General features: G+C 42.1%; 1 protein-coding gene across 1 annotated transcript in view; it reads right to left on the minus strand.

Moving 5' to 3' along the window:
• LOC310791580 (asc-type amino acid transporter 1-like) overlaps positions 1–22,519 on the minus strand; it is a gene marked incomplete at both ends in the record, with an annotated part of 61,700 nt that overhangs the window by 15,543 nt on the left and 23,638 nt on the right. The window contains 2 exons of the mRNA XM_083653247.1: positions 3,304–3,455; positions 6,131–6,335. Of these exons, the coding sequence (XP_083509373.1) occupies positions 3,304–3,455; positions 6,131–6,335 (357 nt within the window). The remainder of the gene's footprint in view (positions 1–3,303; positions 3,456–6,130; positions 6,336–22,519) is intronic.

Here is a 22,519-nt window from a genome sequence, read left to right on the forward strand (position 1 = left end):
ATGATGTCACCTGCAGCAGGGATGCATCATGATGTCACCTGCAGCAGGGATGAACCATGATGTCACCTGCAGCAGGGATGCACCATGATGTCACCTGCAGCAGGGATGCACCATGATGTCACCTGCAGCAGGGATGCACCATGATATCACCTGCAGCAGGGATGCACATGATATCACCTGCAGCAGGTATCACCTGCAGCAGGGATGAACCATGATATCACCTGCAGCAGGGATGCACCATGATATCACCTGCAGCAGGGATGAACCATGATGTCACCTGCAGCAGGGATGCACCATGATATCACCTGCAGCAGGGATGAACCATGATGTCACCTGCAGCAGGGATGCATCATGATATCACCTGCAGCAGGGATGCACCATGATATCACCTGCAGCAGGGATGAACCATGATATCACCTGCAGCAGGGATGCATCATGATATCACCTGCAGCAGGGATGCACCATGATGTCACCTGCAGCAGGGATGTACCATGATGTCACCTGCAGCAGGGATGCATCATGATGTCACCTGCAGCAGGGATGTACCATGATGTCACCTGCAGCAGGGATGTACCATGATGTCACCTGCAGCAGGGATGCATCATGATGTCACCTGCAGCAGGGATGTACCATGATGTCACCTGCAGCAGGGATGAACCATGATGTCACCTGCAGCAGGGATGAACCATGATGTCACCTGCAGCAGGGACGAACCATGATGTCACCTGCAGCAGGGATGAACCATGATATCACCTGGTGATGTTAAAGACAGGGCATTGCTGTAATATGTCTCCTCCATCGGGAATCGAACCAACAGTCTACCTGTCAGACAGAGACAGTGACACAGCCGCTCAGACGACTGAGCTATGAGCTGGGAGTTAAGCTTTTGATTTCTACACACTGTATTCACACTGACAATAACACAGAGCATAAAGAGTGAGACAGGTGAGATTTGTACTAGGGATGGGCATTTCTAGCAAAAACACTATTCGAAATTCGCTGGCCAAAGTCGACTTTTAATCGAAATTCGAAAATAAAAATAAAATGTAATTTTTTTTTGTTTGTTTTTTTTTGTTTTTTTGTGTGAAATGTTGCATTGTCTCCCCTGATTCTAAGTATAGTCGAATCGCTTGGTTTGAGCAAGTAAAACCATTTTTATAAGCATTTTAAGCAAGGTTTATGGAAAAATGAATGGCGGATGAAATCCCATGAAGAGGGAGAGGTTGCTTATAAAAATTGTTTTACTTGCTCAAACCAAGCGATTCGACTATACTTAGAATCAGGGGAGACAATGCAACATTTCACTCACAAAAAAAAAAAAAAAATCAATAAACAAATTTCGAATTTCAATAATAAAAGTCGACCTTGATAATAACAACGATTATTCGAAAATTCGAAATTCGATGCCCATCCCTAATTTGTACCAGTGAGTTTAGCTAGACTGACTAGTCTCCTTCATCAGCTTATTTCTATCAGTGTTCAAACAACTGGTGATGATAAAGAAGGATCACTGCTGCAGCTTATAATGCGAGTACTTTTTAAGAAATTGCCTGAGGCTGGGATTGAACGAACAACCTTTGCATATCACAGAACATTCACATGTTTATCTGAGTGAGCTATAATCCACTTTCTCTCAAGCTCTTATCATATTTAGTCAACCTCATCCTGATTTCATTTAGTCAAGTTTTTGTCAATTAAGTGTCTAAGTATTTTCATCTCATCTTAGTCAAAGAAAACCGTAACTATTCATTAGAATTTCCAAACTTATTGTAAAGATATATTAATCTGTTATTCTGGAATTGTTTTAAGGTTTGAATGTGCAATACAGACACAGATGTTTAACTTCTTCTTCTCTTCTGATTGGATCTCTGCCCAAGTCGTCCCTCCCTAACATTTAGTCTAGTTTTCACCAGTGAAAATAGGTAGTCGACTAACATTTTTCCTCATAGTTTTCGTCTACGAAATCAACACTGCTATGGATGCATGTCTCCACCTCGTGGTGCACTCCTCTTCCAAACTCACACACACTTTTCCACAACTACACCATGTATCTGAAACAATGTTTATTTACTGTCAATCTCATCAAAGTTTCTGAAGACCATCTCCACGTGATCCCACTCCATAAAGCTGCATTTCCCAATGAAGGGCTGGGCAAACACCACATACTGATACATATTTCAATTCAAATACATACAATGAGTAAATGGGCATTGACACTGTTTTTATATAACCCTTGATCAATTCTCATTCATCTTTTCTTTTTTATTTGTCTGTAGGCTACATATGTGCACTGCCAAGAGTAGCGGCAGGATTCTAAACCAGAGACCAGACTATATCAAAAACATAAACACACAGTGGCGTCTTTCATGCATGCTAGCAAGCGAAACTGCTGTCTGTCTGACCACAGACTGTAGAAAGAGACGCAGGATAGCCAAGCGAATGTGATTGGATGAACGTTTGACGCTAGGCCAATCACAGGCAGAGAGGGTGCCTCCAGCCTTCGCCATCATCCGAAAAACAATATGGCCTACAGTATGGGGAGCAGCTACAGTGCAGTCGTTCCAGTGGACTCAGTCCTGACTCAGCCATTTCTTTGTCCATAATGTGAACGTGCCAAATGAACTCTGACCCCTCTAAAACAAAGCACCACCCCAGGAGATGGTTAGTGGTTTGTTTGTGCTGGCTTGACTTGACTTCATTAATTCATGCTTGCAGTAAAGTGTCTTGAAAACGACGCAGAATACAAAACCACTAAAGTCATACATCATATTCATAAACATAAAGAGAGCACATTTGTACACGTGAAAACAAGACAAAGTACAAAAATAAATCGCGTAGCGTGGAGACTCTGGAGAGATGATGCGCCATGGCTGCAGTTATGGAAATTGCCTGCTCCGCAGCCTCCCAAAAATTGTGACTGACAGACAGACAGAGAGACAGACACCGCCCACCCACTTAAGCGCCATCATGCAACTGTGCGCCATCGGCTTATACTACATCACAGTTGCTCGAGTGACATCACTGATGACATCACAACTGCCTAAGTGACATCAAAGTTGCGCAATCACAGTTGCTCGAGTGACGTCACTGATGACATCACTGATGACATCATAATCGGGACTGACACCGCCACAGACACCGCCACCGTGACCGCACCACTTAGCCAATTTTAACAAAGATGTCTGCAATTCTCAACCTAAGTGACAAATTGGAGACAAAATGAGAGAAGACTACCAGACTACCAGACTACCAGTGAAAGGTGTTAAAACTGGGTTAAAATGAGTGAGACTGTGTGGGACTCACAGATACAGACGGTGGAGAGCAGTCTGGTGGCCATGTATGGAGGCACGCAGTTCTGGAAGGCCGGCTGCAGGACGTAGTTGGAGAAGGTGAGGGCGATGACGGCCAGCGTGGTGGGATACATGATGAGGACAGCACTCCATAGCAGCAGGAAGCTACAGGGACAAGACACCAAGGGTTAATATGTAGGGGCAAGACACATTAAAGGGGCACTCCACCGAAAAACTACTGATTTATTTGCACATGATCTCTCACACATCTCTCTGACACTGTGGGCGTGGCCCCTGAGAGAGCCTGGCACTGTGGGCGTGGCCCCTGAGAGAGCCTGTCACTGTGGGCGTGGCCTCTGAGAGAGTCTGTCACTGTGGGCGTGGCCTCTGAGAGAGCCTGTCACTGTGGGCGTGGCCCCTGAGAGAGCCTGGCACTGTGGATGTGGCCCCTGAGAGGGCCTGGCACTGTGGATGTGGCCCCTGAGAGAGCCTGGCACAGTGGATGTGGCCCCTGAGAGGGCCTGGCACTGTGGATGTGGCCCCTGAGAGGGCCTGGCACTGTGGATGTGGCCCCTGAGAGGGCCTGGCACTGTGGATGTGGCCCCTGAGAGGGCCTGGCACTGTGGGCGTGGCCTCTGAGAGAGCCTGTCACTGTGGGCGTGGCCTCTGAGAGAGCCTGCCACTGTGGGCGTGGCCCCTGAGAGAGCCTGGCACTGTGGGCGTGGCCCCTGAGAGAGCCTGGCACTGTGGCCGTGGCCTCTGAGAGAGCCTGTCACTGTGGCCGTGGCCCCTGAGAGAGCCTGTCACTGTGGGCGTGGCCTCTGAGAGAGCCTGTCACTGTGGGCGTGGCCTCTGAGAGAGCCTGGCACTGTGGGCGTGGCCTCTGAGAGAGCCTGGCACTGTGGGCGTGGCCTCTGAGAGAGCCTGTCACTCTGGGCGTGGCCTCTGAGAGAGCCTGTCACTGTGGGCGTGGCCTCTGAGAGAGCCTGTCACTCTGGGCGTGGCCTCTGAGAGAGCCTGGCACTGTGGGCATGGCCCCTGAGAGAGCCTGACACTGTGGGCGTGGCCTCTGAGAGAGCCTGTCACTCTGGGCGTGGCCTCTGAGAGAGCCTGTCACTGTGGGCGTGGCCTCTGAGAGAGCCTGTCACTCTGGGCGTGGCCTCTGAGAGAGCCTGGCACTGTGGGCGTGGCCCCTGAGAGAGCCTGACACTGTGGGCGTGGCCCCTGAGAGAGCCTGACACTGTGGGCGTGGCCCCTGAGAGAGCCTGGCACTGTGGGCATGGCCCCTGAGAGAGCCTGGCACTGTGGGCGTGGCCCCTGAGAGAGCCTGGCACTGTGGGCGTGGCCCCTGAGTGGCTGAATCTGTCCGCAGTCGGTCTCCTACTATTCAGAACAAGTGGAAGCTGTTCGAAAAATGGTGCCTGAAAGAGGACCACATTCCTTATCTGTGTCAACATGAAGCCATTGTGGTCGTTTTACAGGACTTAATTTAGAAGAACCGGACGGACAAACCAGTCTCACATGACACCCATTGTACAACACGTGCCAGCCACACACACACACTCATGCTGATGGTGGCCGGTGAAATAGTCTCTACATTTATCCCATCCAGGTTTGTCTTTCCTCTTGGGGGCAGCGATGAGCAGTGTCCAGCTTTCTAGTGTACAGAAAGGCCCTTTTCACAAGATACCTCACCTGGGCACTATAGGCACTGAGGGCATGCGGTAAGGGGGCATGCCCTGGGGGCCACAGCATCCTAGGTGGGAATCGAACCCAGGTTCCTTCTTGCTCTGAGGCGACAGCACCACCGTGCCCCTAGCGATATTACCGTATTGTGTAATTTCATGTTACAATCATTGAAATGACCTAGTCATGGATGCCATTTTTGCTGTTTTGCTGTTTGCTGTTGGCTGACTGGCTGCTACAACTTCATTGATGATCTAAGACTTCCGTGCTTGTTTGATTGTGGTCCGAACATCATTTCAGACAAACCCTTTTCACCACCAGAAGAGGAGAGGAGACATGAGAAGACAAGAACATCCTGGATCTCGGCGTGTCTCACCGCAAAACATTTACAATGAGCTGAACACAGTCGCTCACTTGTAGCCAAAAAAGGCTCCAGTCAATAGCCGCAATTACTAGCCAAGTAGCCAGAGAGCTACAGCCAGGAGCTTTTGGCCCAGCTTTAGGTTTCTCTCTGCCTGTGGCGGCTCGGGCTGATTCAAAAGTTAAATCAACTAGATGGATGTTAAGACGACGATATCAACTGTGTTCAAAGCAGGACTGCTCTCTTCACTTTGCTTGGTTTGACGTGAAAGGCTCTGATTAGGCTCTTTGGCTTTTTGATGCACAAATGTTTGCTCTTTCCGTTTCCCCTCCGTTTGTGCAAATGAATGAAAGAAAGGAGACAGAAGAAGGGAAAGGAGTGATCCGTCCCACAGCAGAGGAGGGCCTCTTTGACTCTCTCAGACTAACAGTGCTGCTCCAGGGTCACTTTACATATCACATGACCACAGGAGCTTCACAACACATTCACAGCTGATTGGTTCCAGATGAAGAGTCCGGCTAAACTGAACCATTCCCCCTGCATACATCTGCATCTGGACTGCTGTATAACAAGGTCCACACCAAGAGGTGAGAACCTGAGATTCATAAGCCCAGAAGGTCCCACAGAGGACCATGTAAATGACGTAAAATTGAAGTGACGAGGTTTTCACATGACAACACTGTGACATGTTGTATCATGTTGTTATGAACATACTGTATATTGTGTTAAAGACAGACCTGCGTCATCCAAAACTGTACACCACCAGACGTGTTGAAATATGACAACTACTCACCCCACCAGCCCTCCAAAGATCTCCGTCACGTAGGAGTAGTCTCCTCCAGACTTGGGGATGGTGACGCCCAGCTCGGCGTAGCACATGGACCCCAGGGCGCAGATGCCCCCTCCCAGCACCCACACGATGAGCGACAGCCCCACCGAGCCCGCATGTTCTAGCACCCCTTTGGGAGAGATGAAGATCCCAGAGCCGATGATGTTCCCTGGAGAAGGTAGGGGAGAGAGGGTGTGGAGGTTGTAAAGGTTAGGCGTAGTTTAACACAGAGGATGATCAAAATGTGTGCCTAAAACTTCTCTGACTTTATGTTACACCCAAATCATTGACGTACAGTTCAAGCGATGTCTTGATCCTGAAAACACATAATGCTACATCTGTCCGTCAAATTTCACCCAAATACATGTACACATTTATTCTTTAAATATCCTGCTGAAAGACATAAGGTAATAAGACAAAAAACACAGATTCAAAGGAGCTTCTGAAGGCATCCCAGCTCTTAAAATAAAACCAGGAGGGTTTCGCTGATTCAACTCCGTTTTGTTTCAACTACTGACTGTCCAAAAACCACCTTATCATTACCATCAAGTCTCCTGCCCCAGCTGCTTTTGGGGTGTGTGTTGGTCTTCAACCTACAATTACGTGTTACGTTTTAGGCATCTAACTGACAGTCTTAACCAGAATGAGGCAGGAATAGTAAGATACAGGGCTGACAGCACCCAGACAAGAGAACAGATCTTCCTGTAACCTTAAATGATCATGGATGAGAGAAGTGAAGGGAAGACATAAGAACGGGTCAGAAGTAGCTGCTAAACCATCCGGTCACGTGATCTCACATTGTTTGGTTCTGAGGGACCGTCTGGCCTCCAGCCAGGGGCGGGCCTTTTCAGAAATTACAAAGTGCACAGGCCAATCAGGGACCTGGTAGTTGAAAACATAACCAGCCAATCAGGGACGCCGCTGGCGAAACAGTAATGGCTGCTCCCGAAAACAACGGGCATGGGCAGTAATGTTAAGGTTGGTAGAGTTTACACGGCCGTAAGTGTAGATATTGCAGAAATAGACGCAAATCCAAAAACAACAATTAAACAAGAACAAGAAAAGACGTTTTCGCCGTTCTTCCGAGTGGATTTGGTTTTGACTGGATCCGACGATGATTGGCTGAAGGACTGGATTTGGCTACGTTGATTGGCTGAAGGAATCCAGACAGATAAAATTACAGAATAGGTCTATTTATTTCCACTGAGCCCAAAATGATATACACATAATGGTGTTGTAATTTAATGAACATATGGTGCTGAAGAATGGGAAAGTATGGATTAATTATTATTACTAATAATCACATAGACAATCTCAAATCAAGTTGCCATTTTCTTGGGTGTTTGTGCTATATCCTTCTGTTCTATGACTGATTGTGCATCATAGTTAGGCTAGTTGTCTGTAAATAAACGTTTAATTTGTCTCACACTTTCCACAGCAGGGCTGACCAGGGCCAGCTCAACAACTGTATCATAATGGGAATAAAGCCAGCGATAATACCCCACAGTGATTATGGTATGTTGGGGATAAAAATAGGCTGTGCCTTTGTACTACTCACAGCAGCACGAGGCGAGTAAACATAATCAGAGATAAGAATGTTGCAAGGAATGGATGATTGCTAACTAGCTCTGTGGTGACCAAAAGAGTTAGCAAAGCAAGCTAATCCATCATTTAACCATGGAGAAACTATCAGTACATGTGAATTTGACCAATCAGATCACATCTATTATCTATATTTGAATCAATAGCCATGGGGGGGAGGAGGGGGCGGGGGAAGGGGTGCAATGTCCAAGCCCTGATCAGCCCAGCTTGGCCCTACAGTGGAAACAGCTCAGCTGGACCAAATCCAAATGGGAATAAACAAACTTAGTGTTGACTCAGTTGGCTAAAGCCCTTATTCACATGGCACTAGTATGGACCCATCTCACAGCAACCGTTTTGAGGTGGTTGTCGTGTTTTAAATGCATCGAGAGAAGAAGGAATGAACACAGAAACATGATGTCTATTTAAAGTATTGTTTTATTTGCATGTGATAGTTGACATGGCTCTCTGAAAGAGTCATGGAGAAAGATGGTCTTGAGGGTGTTCTTTCTGACCTCTAAAACTCTGAACCTCTGTATTTAAAAACTTTCTGAATTGAGCCTCCTCCTCCTCTCAGCTTGTCATACCCCACTCTCTCATCCAATCATCTCCCTGCTTAGATGAGTATGTGCTGTCTGTCGAACCACTACAGTGTGTCACCTATCAATCAAACCCCCATGACAGCTGCTCCCCTCATCCTTGAAAGGGCTTCCTGCTTCCCTGCTTAGATGTCCCCCAACAAATGGTGTTATCTGCTTTTACGGTGGCTTGCAGGGTCATTTCCCCCTTCTCCTGTCCTCTCACAAACAAAGCCACTATCTAGTGTCCCAACAGAATGCTGCATGTCACTGCTTGAGTGCCTTTGAGCAGGTGCGCTCATCCTCTCATAAACAAGCCTCTGTTTCTTCTGTGTGTGCGTAACCCCCTAAACTGTACTTTTGTGTGTCACTCTCCTAGTCACCCCCTGAGATGCTATCTAATCCTCTTGTTAAAACTCCTGTGTGTGTCTTCAGCTGTCTATTTATTGCTCCATTCCAATGCTTCAAAGAGGAGCCTGCCTGCCCCTGCCTGCCCTTTTTGTCTCACTAACCTCAACTCCCACTGATTTAGTTAACACTACACTTCATAACTGCACTCCTCTCTTAATGATAAAATATAAGATAATCTAAACTATTAAAGGGTCAATGGGCCATATACCACATAAGCCCCCCTTGCTAATGTACCACTACATTAGCACAAAAAGCAAAAGCCACATTTTTATCATTAAGTTTCTGTCTGATCCTAGCCTGCTAACAACCCTTAGCCAATCCTAACCCTATTTAAATTCCTATCCTCTCATCCTCAAACATGCTGTTTCCACTCAAACAATTCCCAGTTTCCTATTTATTGCTATTTATCAATGACCCTTGGTGTGGATCTTACTTAAATTCCCACTCAGAGGGATTACTTAAAGTAATATAAAACTACTTCGTTTTTCTTTTAATTCTTAGCTTAATTTTGTTCAAATAACCCACTAGGAAGATCAAACATTTCCTCTCTGCTTTTCACATGCTCTGCAAAGAGAAACACTGGTCATATCACACTCCATCTTCATGACTCCAATTATTTTCTCTTTACCAAGAATGTATCACTGCAGGATTTTCATAGACATGTCCAATCTCCCTTAAACATTAGTGAGTTATAATCTTCAATTCTGGCCAAATAATCACTCTTTCTAGAAAAAGTGCAAAAAAGACCAATGAGATTTACGCCTATCACAAGCAACTTCCAGCCAATTAGTTGCCATTACACATGCATTAAACTTTCTATATTACGCCAGAATTTTATCATTTGACTATAGTTCTGAGACCTTCAAAAATAAGTCCTATTATAATTAACATTCTCTTATTACTAACCATCCAAATTATTGCCAATTCAATTCAAATTAACCTATATCACTAATTTTACAAATCTATATCTATTAGAGAAAATCTCCCTTATTGTGTAGCAAGTAAAGCAAATTGAAGTTTTTCACAACACAGAAATACAACATCAGAAAACATTCCATTACTGTTCTAAACACTCTATCATAAGATAACCCTTTACATTCCACTGAGCATCTAATATTCCACTTAATAACCATACTCAAAAGATATACTAAATCATTATCATAAGAATAGACATCTGTAACATCATCAAACATCTAAAATCATCGAGTACTCTAGCATCTATCATATAGTATCGCTTATCCATTCTGTCACTAATATATATATATATTCTTTCAAGCATGCACCAACATCTTTATAATCTCCTATTCCCATCATTCTCCAACATTTCTTCATCATTATGAAAATCAAAAGACAGATACATACATCAATCAAAACTATAAGCTTCCATTAACTCAGTCTATCCAGAACAAACACCCACAAACATCCTTATAATCAAGAATACAGATATAACATATCAATCAATCAAGAATAATACATTTTCTCATTTTTACTAAACTAACTTATGCAAATTTATTTCCACACAGTTCCTTTTTTCCATTCCAATATAATCCTACCTCAGACACCCCCCTTTCTACTTATCTTATATCTAATAATACCCCAATATCCACGCTGCTGAGGAAGAAATATGTTAACATACAATCCAAACAATTGTCAACAGACACTCTATCATTCTAAGCATCTTAAATATTTATTGTTCTCCCATTTTCTTCTTGGATATCAAACCCCTCGACTCACTCCATCTTCACATTAGAGCCGCGCAAGTAGTCTCCTTAATACTTACCAACCGGTCTCAGGATTACGAATGTATACGCATGTATTCTTCTTTTGGCATCCGCCTGCATAGTTTACAGTCCACATGTCTCTTTGTTATGTATGTGTGTAGTGTATGTTTTGATGCATCAGGCTTTCTAGGGCAACTCCCTCTCTTGGCTCTGCTCCCTCTTTTCCAAGCTCGTACAGACTGCCGTGCACCCCTCTGCATACATGGCTCACTCTGGGCATCAATCATCTCCTCAGCTTCCCGTTTGGCTCCAAATGCCTCCTTTTTCCACCTCTCTCGTCCAGACACTCTCTCTCTCTCTGATTCCATTAAACCCCTGAAACACACTTTACAAGAACAACATCCTACCATCCTAACCACCTGTTAAACTAGACTCAGACATAATGTATTCTCCTACAAGCAGTCACTCTATCAATCCTAAACTTTAAATGTCCTGCTAACCATCAGACTATTTGACATATCCATATTCTCTTTGTAAAGATTTTAATCATACATGGGAGACTCCAACTATCAAACTATATTTACTTCTGATATTTCACATTATCACTGGTGTAATTCCTCAACCATTTAACCTATAACATTATCATAACTTCCCTTTAGATTAACCTCTTACCATACATTACCCCTTCACTTCCTCATTTGATAATATGGTTTCCCTTGGAATCTCCATCCATTATGCCGTCATCTCATTACATCCCATAACCTATTTCCTATTGGACAAAAAAGAAGAAGCACACACACAAAACAACACCCAAAAATCCAATACCACCACTTATATTTATATACATAATTAACTTACCATCTCTCACTAAAATGATTAATACTTATACTTACCCAACACTCAAAGGAACCTAATGTTTTTGTGATCAAAATGCTACCAAGACACATCTCCTTCCTTAGACTCCCCAGTCTATTCTCTCTCTTCTCAGTTTGTCCGATATCAACATTGGTTTCCTGCTTTTATCCGGCTATTGTTCTCCTGTAAACTGAAACAAAACATCTCCCACAACCACAAAGACCCCACAGCTCAAAAGAACCCATCCTCATAACATAAATGACAACCAATGAACCAAATCATAATTGAGTCTCCCCAATTTCATATAACTACATTAAATAATCACTTGATGTGTCCTATCACATCATAGCAGACTCTTCACATTAAACTCAGTCATCGCGTGCACTCAATGACCGATTTTAACAGAATGTACTGCTATTCTATCATTTCAAAGTTGTCAAACCCCTTAAATTTATGCCTCAAACCCCAACATATAACACTCTTGTTACACCTTCAATTCCTACACATACTTCATAGTTATTCATGTTCATATCCACCTTGATGTTCTTCCATTTTTTCCCTTTACCTGGGCCGGGCACTCAAAAATAATCATCATCAGATGCTTGTACTCACTCACCACAACTGTAGAATTATTATTTCATACCCCCCTTGTTCCTTCTCTAATGTCATAAAAATCCCCAAAAACCTCTATTTAAACAATTTGAACCATTCATTATGTACTCAGAACTCTCAGTTTGCATTGCTGCATATCACCTGCTTTTTCCACTATTTTTCATTCATTTTCTTATCATTTTTTCTCCCAACTTTAGACCACCACTCATTCACACTGAAAAAGATGTCACAACTAAAATCCCACTCATTCACTTCACTCATTCTATAATAAGACACACACTCTTTTTGTACTATGCCTCAAAATAACTCTCTGCATTGCCACACCATATGTTCCACATACTCCATAGAATATGAATCAACCTTCTATCACCCATCTATCGCCAATCAACTTCCTCTGACCCTCTTTAACACTTTCAGTGCCACGGCCCTTGGGCAAAAGGTTGCTTGCTGTGCCACATAGGCCGCAATGCATTTTAAAACAGTCATATAATTTTTTTAATAATTACTATGTAAACACTGAACACGCACAAATAACGATGAGACTCTCTTCTATCACCTGCAAAAAAAAGTTTATTGATCCCATTTTCCCTTCTTTAGTTATGAGCCGGAGAAGATAGCTTGATTGAACGAAAAACATACCTTTTTTTCTACGAGCTGAGATAATGAGCCTTTTGTGAAATTAAACATTTCAAGCACATCTCTGACTCTGAAGCTAATTTTCTGATGTCTGGGTCTGTCTGGGTGAAGTGTATGCTGCTCTGCTGCTCTCCGTGCTCCCCCCCCCCCCCCCCCCCTCAACTGCACACGCCTCCTGGGTGTGTCTTATGTGTCTGGTGGCTCTCAGTCTCTGCTGAGTTTGCTGCGCACACACAGTGAATGGTGCGCGACATTCAGCTTTTTGGTTCCGCGTGTGTTTGTCACGGGCTGGCATGCTTCCAGTTCGGAATAATAATGCTGATTATGTGAATGTGCTGTTGCAGCGTACATGGAAGTGCTCAGTTGTGACAGCGGATGCTGCTGCTGGGGGCACAGCTGGCGTTGTGCTCGTTTATGGAGGCACGTCGATGCATACGGACGGATGCAATGCGATTTCCTCATTTTCACCAGTGACTATTTCTGTGTGTTTGGCTCCTTTTTCTCTGATCAGGAGAGTGCTGTCGCCACCTAATGGGTTTGTAAAATAGGTTATCGACCTCCAATAGCTACAATATTGTTAGAGGCGACGTAAGAAGCTTAGATCGACACCCCCCCGTCAAAAAAACAATTTGGAGTTATGACGCCATTTGGCGTCGCTGGCACTGTACGGTAAATTTCTAATGACGCCATATGGCGTCGCTGGCACTGAACGTGTTAATTACCATCCTATAAACCATGACATCACAAATCATAAATCATCATTTCCCCATCTCTTCAACATACCATCGCCTTCATCAAAATGCTTCTCACTACTAACTCCCCCAAACATATTCTCTCTCTGAAACCATCTGAGACATGTCAAATAATACACCAACAACCCACTCAGATTCTATTCTCATATCTGTATCAACTAAATGCATTCATACTTATCAACAATAACATCATCCTCTATCAGTCATCCACCCATCACTCATTCAGTAAGAATCCTATCTATCTCAACCCTCACACTCAAATTAACTCAAATATACTGGAACTTATAGCATGCAAAATCAGCCATTCACACCCCCATGTAATAATCCTCCTCATTATGTTTTATCATATTACAATCCCTCAAACTCATCCCCCTCATCCAATACCAAAGATCAGCTCATGTAATATTCCTTAACTAAACCACTTCATCAGTTTATACTGAAATCCCCAGAACCCCTTACTATCTCATTCCAGCCATCTGATTCTTTTATTTTCAAACTACTAAAGTTCACACAACATCCATACAACCCACTCTACACCAGACTCATCCCCCAGGCAACATACATACATAAGCAATATCAGAGACGCTGCTTCTGAATACACAAATCTCCCTAATCCCCTTCTAATCCCCTCATTAAATCTATAACTAGCCAAAAGCTTCTAAAGGCCCTCTTCGCTTTGTTTCTTGTTGTTCAAAGCTAAACCCCCATTACCTATCAGTGTCATTATGTCAACATTCGATACATAAGCAGCAACTTTATCTTATGTACTCTCCCCTATACTAACCCCAATTTACTTTGAGATGTCAACTTTTTAAGAAATCACACCTCTCTCTCTCAACCTCCTAAATACATTTATCTCCCCCCTAATAACCTACTTCAATCATTACACAATTTTGGATTTCATCAATACTCTATCAGCTACACCTTACCTAATTACTCAACCAGCAAATCACTCTTTACACTGCATTAACATTAACACTATCAACTATAACCCCCACTCTTGAGTTCTCAAATCATATATACTAAAATAATTTGCTAAAACCACAACACTAATAGGAGGCCGTAAAAATCCAAATCCAAAACAGAATTTATGATCTAAAAAATCCCCACAACTGCCCATCTTTATAATATAACTCAGAAACTAGTTCAGTGTACTATATATAACCTGTGTTTGCATCTATGTATCTCCTCATTCATATAATTCAATTCATCTTCAGTCAGTCTATATTGTCTATAGGAAGATACACAGCAGACTTCTCAAATTTCCCCATAATTATTTTTGTCATTTTTGATTGCAATAAAACTTCCAAACCATATGGATAATAGAGCCATATTTTCAAGTTTACAACTCATTGCCAATGACAGCATTATCAATATCAAGATTTCATTGTGCCTTTTTCTTTCTCTTAGGGAGGGACCAGTTCCCCTTCAGGTAATCATTGGGGAGGAAGTAAACCCCATACCTTCATAACAGCTGATGGGAGCAATTTTCTTTTCAGCTTTACAACCTTCTGTCTTTTTGGCATACTTTAAAATGCAGCTCTAAATACATATGTTCCATTCGGTCTCATTGACTTCCTCACAATGCATATAAACCCCCAAATACTCATCCACCTGTGTATCCACCTGTGTAATCAATGTGATGTAGAAACATATTATTTTATCACCTCTGATCAAAAAGTTAATATAATGATGAGGTTTACTTTATCATTCCCCAAAAATTTGCTTCCCCCTATTTGTAGTCATATAATAACTATTTATGTATGATGCATAACTTAAAATGAATGACTCTGACACACAAGCTGTGTTTAACTCCTTAGTATTTTAGTATTGCCTTAGTCCAGTGTGTTACAGCATAACTTCAATAACACTGATACATCCAGGTCTCCCCAGCCAAGCTTGTGGGATAGATGATAGCATCATCTAACCAGACCCCATAACAACTTCAATATGATCACATCTATAATTTACACTCCACCCCTCTGGTTTCCCACACTAATGCTTCTATCAAAAAGCCACAAAATAATTTATCTTTTTAATCAATAGGGCCTCCCTTTTCGTGAAGTAGTCAAATAGCAAACACCTGTAGGGTTCATTAGGTATTGTTCTATACTATATGCAGATATTAATTTCACACACTCAGGTGTGACAATCATTGGGACTTTACTCTATTTTACTTTTATTCTACCGAAGCAATCAAGTAATTAAAATTGCTCAATTGGATTGACTTAAACATCAAATATCAAATCATGTATGCCAAAAACCCCATCTCAGTATATCTGACTGATTAACTCTGCTGATGACATCGTTTTTCCCTTTTTCCATAACTATTAGACTATCTCTCCTCCCTATAACACTGTGCTATTCTTTCCCCCCAAAACATCCTTAAAAGCTCAATAATCACTAAGGTTGCTGGTTCAACTCCATCCAAATATTCTAATGCAATCTCTATTCGCTATCCCCTATCAATATTTCAACATGCATCATCAATTAACTCCCATTCAGTATAACTCCAATCAACTTCTATCCACAACCAAGAATCAATCAGAGCTACAGATTCCTTGGCAGATCAAATAAACACCCCCATCCATCAAAACAGCCTAATAAATGATTTCCTAATCACTCAATTTAAACTGGAGTTCTTATATAGGCTACTGATTATCAAACCTCAGTTAATGTTATCTCTAGCCTAAATAATTTCATATACCATCTATCTCTGTTTCATACTCTGTTAGCTAACCCCAATTTACCATCACTCCTCCCAGGAAGACAAACTTACTTCAACATGAAACACACCCCCACAAATAATTTACAACCTAATCACCAATGCTTATCCTCTGCAATCACCCCCTAGCTCATTCACCTCAATAAACAGCATTCTCCACAGTACTCATCCAATTCCAGCAATAAAGCAACTCATCCAACCATTCAATACTGAACATTCATTCACACCAACAATAGCAAGCAACCAATTCACTTCACAACTAACACAGAGCAGAGTAATTCATTCACCAATCTATCAATTTCCTCCGTTCACTCCTTCACAGCCTCAGGCTGACGCTAACTAGGTCTCTTATACGCTCACACATGCCCACTCGCTCTCTCTCGCTCCCCCACTCACTCACTCGCTGTGTAAAATGACTCCCCTTCACATGCGGTGTGTGAGTCAAGGATCACACTGTGAACTGATCACTCGTTTTAATAGCAAGAGCTGCATGCAGATGTGATATCGATCTGGCTATTAAAATTTAAAAATAGACTAAAGACTTTTATGTTTACCGTCACTTTTAACTGCTGACAGCTACTATGCAAACCCAATGAGTCCTCTATAAGTTTAGCTCTTTCTGCAACTGCCGCGCCTGTTGTTTATTGCACTTTTTATACTCCTTTTTTTTAAGTTTTGTTGTGATGCTTTTAAATATCCGTTTTACTCTCTTCTTTTCTTTTATTTTCCTGTCAACCATTTTATGTGAAGCACTTTGAATTGCCTCTGTGTATAAAATTTGCAATACAAATAAACTTGACTTGACTTGACTCAGCTACACGCTACCCATACTCCATCACACAGGCACCGCTAGAGGCACGCTGATAGCATGTAAACACTACGGCAGCTCACAGTAGACAAATATGACATGCGATTATCAAATCACCTCCCATTCTCTTAAATGGCTCCACACATTATTATCCTACTTCTCTAACACTAAATAAGATTCTTCAATGTAATACTATTAATCTTTACCAATAATCTCCCCAAATCGTAGCTTACAATAACTCACAACCACTAATCCTATGCTCCTGATTGCTGATTGGCCAATCTACTTCCTGCTCCACTCTGCAAAGCACTCTGGGTATTGTAGTTTCAATGTCATATCCTGGTATGGACTGCAGTATACTACTCTCCGCTGCATAGACTATTAAGCTCAAACGATAAGACATCCCTCTCCTTTTATGTCATAGATACCCACATTGAATATGTTTAATGGTCACTGTTGGAAGCTGATTTAAAAACAACTTGCTGCAATTAACTTATTTATTACCACTACTACTAAGCAAACAACAGCCCCCTGCTGCATCCCTGAAATTCCCATTTGACCAAAGCAAACAGAGTCTACAGTCATTAATCATTATTATTCTTATTCTAATACAATATCCCTATACATTCCTATTTATTGAACGCAGCCCTTAGAAGAATAATCCCCACTCGCAGAAATTACCATAACTTTTCTTGCAGTCTACTTCCCCTATCAATATTTCTTATTACTTAACACCTACTGCAGAGTGGCCTACAGTAACCATTCTCACCTATATCTAATAGCCTACTTCCGTGTTTTGACTAAACATGTGACTGAATGGGACCAATAAAAATTAAGAATGACCTCAGCAGTTGTCGCATTTACCCTCTGGCACACTGTAATCTATCAGTTATTAAATGATATCCACACAAGCTGTACGTAGTACTGTTATTTATTCAATCATCTTGAAGTCAGACAAAGTCACGTTAACTCTCGCAAGACTTGACACTAAACTACGGTGTCCTGTATAGCACATTCCATTTTAGCTTCGCATGAATCAGGATGTTACAGCAGTAGTAACCCCAGAAAGTTGAATTCAGCAGTGTATTATAAACATGTAAATAAGTAAATAAACCCCAACATAAACTGTTGTATATGTGGCCTAACTACACAACTAGACATTAATCAAAAGACTTCAGTTTAAGTCAGAATAACCGCCGCACACAGAGCTTGTGGCGGAAACCTCTCTTTTCCCTCTCCTAGCTAAGTGATGTCACAAATTTGTATAGAGCTCCAGGTAGGCTATCGAGTGGACTACAACTCATTCAACACCAATCAGGCACCCAATCGACTTTATAAATGAATATTCACGGATCATTGCACACATTCACATCATCATATAGGCTACCACTTCACAACCTCTCTCTCAAGACACAGCCATCTTATCCTCCACACGCACACTATAACCTATCTGTAAAATCCATTTTTTTACACCATCACAGCTGTTCCATCCAGAATCACAAACGTTCCCACTATACGTCACCACGCTCCATGCTCCACACACCAGTCCACGTCTAGGTCCATATGCGTAAATATATATATATATAGCCTCTATTCTCCCATAGCCTATAAGAATAACAAATATAGCGCTATTCTATTATATTCATTATCTAGTCGGTTTCATAATCAGTTTCCTATCAATCCGGTCACCACAAATTATAACCCCATTTATTTATATTCTAGCAAGATCCCCCGCTAAACTTATACTCTTATTGCTTATTTTGAAAATCTCAAAGGAAATACACGCTCTTTACTCTCGCCATTGAATACACCCGTAACGCATTTTCCTCAGGCGGAACAGAAATCACCAGCCATCTTTTCCACCCGGAGCCTCTAAGAATGATGCACTCCACTGACTTCTCTCCGCTCGCTAAACTAAAATTTAATTCATACTCAAATGTACTATTATCTCTATCTCAGCAGTCCTCTTTGATGTGAGGATATCGCGAACTGCTACTCTACCCATTAGACTAAAAATATAATTTAATTAGTTATTATTTCGACCAGTATCTTAAAAAGTTGCTACTACATGCTAAATGGCTAACGGCTTTAGCATCACGCAAACTGGATCCTCTTCAGTTTCTCAAATCAGTCCTATTAAAATATACTAACATTACATGAATAACCCATAATATAGCCATGGGGCAACCTTTTATTGTACGCATTGGACTAACAATCTAGTTTATTTAGCCACTGTTGACTCCTATTTATCTATCATTATTCAACCACTCTAGCCATCACTCCCAATCTGGTTGCGTGGCAATCAAAGTACTATCTGATCTGATCTGATCGCGCTGACATTATAATATTAAACCCATTTAAACATTGCTTTACTTTCATTTATTCCACCACTCACACGATCTGGCCAGATCCACAATCAATCAATCATAGTCAATCATACTACACATAACGCATAGCACATAGAACATAACACACAGCACATAACACATAACACAGCCTAAACAATAACACATTACCAAACGCGCGTTTCAATATCTCTAAAATCTCATCTCTTATTTCCATATCTCTTATACTCTGACTATTTGCTTTTGGGCCCCAAGATCTATTTACCGTGCGACTTTTTCCAACTTTTTAGAGTGTAAAGACACTCCTTTTCCCATTTTAATCTTCCAAAACTGCACACGTATTTTTGCCAAACGGTTTGTGTGATCCCACAATCAATCTATTTAAATCTGCGTTTTCTCAGCTGCCTTCCCAAATCGCTTACACACATTTAATTACTCCCTAGGCAACCGACGACTCGGACCGCATTACTTATATAGCCATAATTGATCAATCCTATGAATCCATAAGCAATGCCAATCAATAATTCTACTCAGGCTTGGAGGGCGGAGGCTAATTATTAATTGTTGTCCTAGTTTACATTAGACAAATTTACTAAAAACTAACAAACATTTCACTAAAGCAAAACTTAATCAAAGCAGTTATTGCACAATCACTCCCACACTGACTTCGTTCTAAAAAACAATGTTCAGCGTGTTGGTTTCATTATGTGATTCCAAGTCTATATCTGTCTCAGACTCTGTAGCTAGCTAGGCTATCTGCCTTACTTATCAGATCCGACTCTGTGTGCCAGTTTAACCCTGAAAAGTCTCTCTTATTCTCACTAAAAACTAACAAACATTTCTACTATTCTAAAATCATTGCATTAATCTTCACTTCTCTCTCCCTACCCCACTAGCGTTCGTGATGGTCGACGAAACAGAGCAAACACACAGCACATCCCAATATTTTAGAAATAGGCCTACTCACCTGCCGTGCAGTTGCTCCATCCTGGCGGCCGATTAACCATCTCCGTCTGGCTCACCACTTTGTCGTGTTTTAAATGCATCGAGAGAAGAAGGAATGAACACAGAAACATGATGTCTATTTAAAGTATTGTTTTATTTGCATGTGATAGTTGACATGGCTCTCTGAAAGAGTCATGGAGAAAGATGGTCTTGAGGGTGTTCTTTCTGACCTCTAAAACTCTGAACCTCTGTATTTAAAAACTTTCTGAATTGAGCCTCCTCCTCCTCTCAGCTTGTCATACCCCACTCTCTCATCCAATCATCTCCCTGCTTAGATGAGTATGTGCTGTCTGTCGAACCACTACAGTGTGTCACCTATCAATCAAACCCCCATGACAGCTGCTCCCCTCATCCTTGAAAGGGCTTCCTGCTTCCCTGCTTAGATGGCCCCACCAAATGGTGTTATCTGTGTTTACGATGGCTTGCAGGGTCATTTCCCCCTTCTCCTGTCCTCTCACAAACAAAGCCACTATCTAGTGTCCCAACAGAATGCTGCATGTCACTGCTTGAGTGCCTTTGAGCAGGTGCGCTCATCCTCTCATAAACAAGCCTCTGTTTCTTCTGTGTGTGCGTAACCCCCTAAACTGTACTTTTGTGTGTCACTCTCCTAGTCACCCCCTGAGATGCTATCTAATCCTCTTGTTAAAACTCCTGTGTGTGTCTTCAGCTGTCTATTTATTGCTCCATTCCAATGCTTCAAAGAGGAGCCTGCCTGCCCCTGCCTGCCCTTTTTGTCTCACTAACCTCAACTCCCACTGATTTAGTTAACACTACACTTCATAACTGCACTCCTCTCTTAATGATAAAATATAAGATAATCTAAACTATTAAAGGGTCAATGGGCCATATACCACATGGTAAAAGCAGGAAGTGTATTGTAACCAATACCATTAATGATGGTTCCATCCCATTTAGGTGTTCCAGACAGTGCCAGGGGCCCTCCTCGTTAATGTCGTTGGTTACACATGCTTTACTTCCTGCTTTGCCGACTCAAAAGGTTGCTGTGAAAAGAGCCCAGGGACCTCTGCTAGGTCATTTGTAATATTTGCGGAGGTTGTCTGTGATCGTAATCCCGTGCGAATCTGCCGTGTAATTCAAGTAACAGTTCCACCTCAAATTACATCTCATACTTCACCAAACATCTCATTTGATCTGCCCCCCCCCCAAGAGGTGTTTATGGAAGCCCCAGTAAGGAACATTTTTCATCTTTCAACAGGCTCAACAGTTATTATGTGGTAGCCTACAGTAACCTTAGGACTAGTAGCTAGCAACCAGACACTTTACAATAAGTATTTCTCCAAAATAGTGCACAAACTACAGAGCCCTTAGAAGACATGAGATGCGCAGATCCCTTTTTTTTGCCACCGATCCCGATTGTCTATGAGCCATATCTGCCTGATCGTCATGCTGATTCTTTTTAGCACAAGGTAGGTAGACTATAGCGGTACCCCCCCCCCCCCCAGTTTACGATTGTGTACAGAAGTCGCTTGGACAAACGGTTTCGGGAGATATGTGAAGGAGAGACAGACAGAGGGACAGACAGACATTCTGCCTTTATTTGTATGGATAGATAGATAGATAGATAGATAGATAGATAGATAGATAGATAGATAGATAGATAGATAGATAGATAGATAGATAGATAGATAGATAGATAGATAGATGACCCCACCATGTGCCAAGTTCAAATCCAGCCTTGGACTCAGGCCCGTAGCTACCATTGAGTACACCGAGGTCATGACCTCGGTATTTTCCACACCAATTTTTTTTTTTTTTTTTTTTTTTAAATAGCCCCGGTCCCCAGATCTATTAATCTGTCATTGATGTTTTAATGCGACAGTTGATTGGAAATGCAACAATTTGCTTCCTCTCTGTGTACTATAGAAGGAAGAGAGATAACTCACAACATTCAGATTTTGCATTGAGGCTAGATTGGGGCTAGACTTTGGGGACAGTTCTATTGAAGTGAATGGGTAAGTAACTCCCCTGTAAGTGATGTTTGTGTAGATGGGCCATTGTATTTAATTGAGCAGTATTCTGCCATGTGACCTGTATGCAGAATATAAATTATATTATATGGGGAGACATGTATCTTTTGTATCATTTTAAGGCAACAGCACAGTAAAGAGGATATTAATCTAACATGATGTATGTAGTTCTTTATAGATCTAGCCTCTTCATTTTGCTCTCAAAGTGCACCAGATTGAAGCATTTTACTTTAAAATGGACAAAATTTTCTATCCGGGGGGCCACAGCCCCCCCTGGGCCCCCCACGCCGCGCTAAAATGACCTCGGTATTTCTCAAACCCTGGCTACGGGCCTGC

Source organism: Poromitra crassiceps (genome assembly GCF_964638095.1).
Source record: "Poromitra crassiceps genome assembly, chromosome: 16".
In the NCBI taxonomy this organism is placed as follows: domain Eukaryota; kingdom Metazoa; phylum Chordata; class Actinopteri; order Beryciformes; family Melamphaidae; genus Poromitra; species Poromitra crassiceps.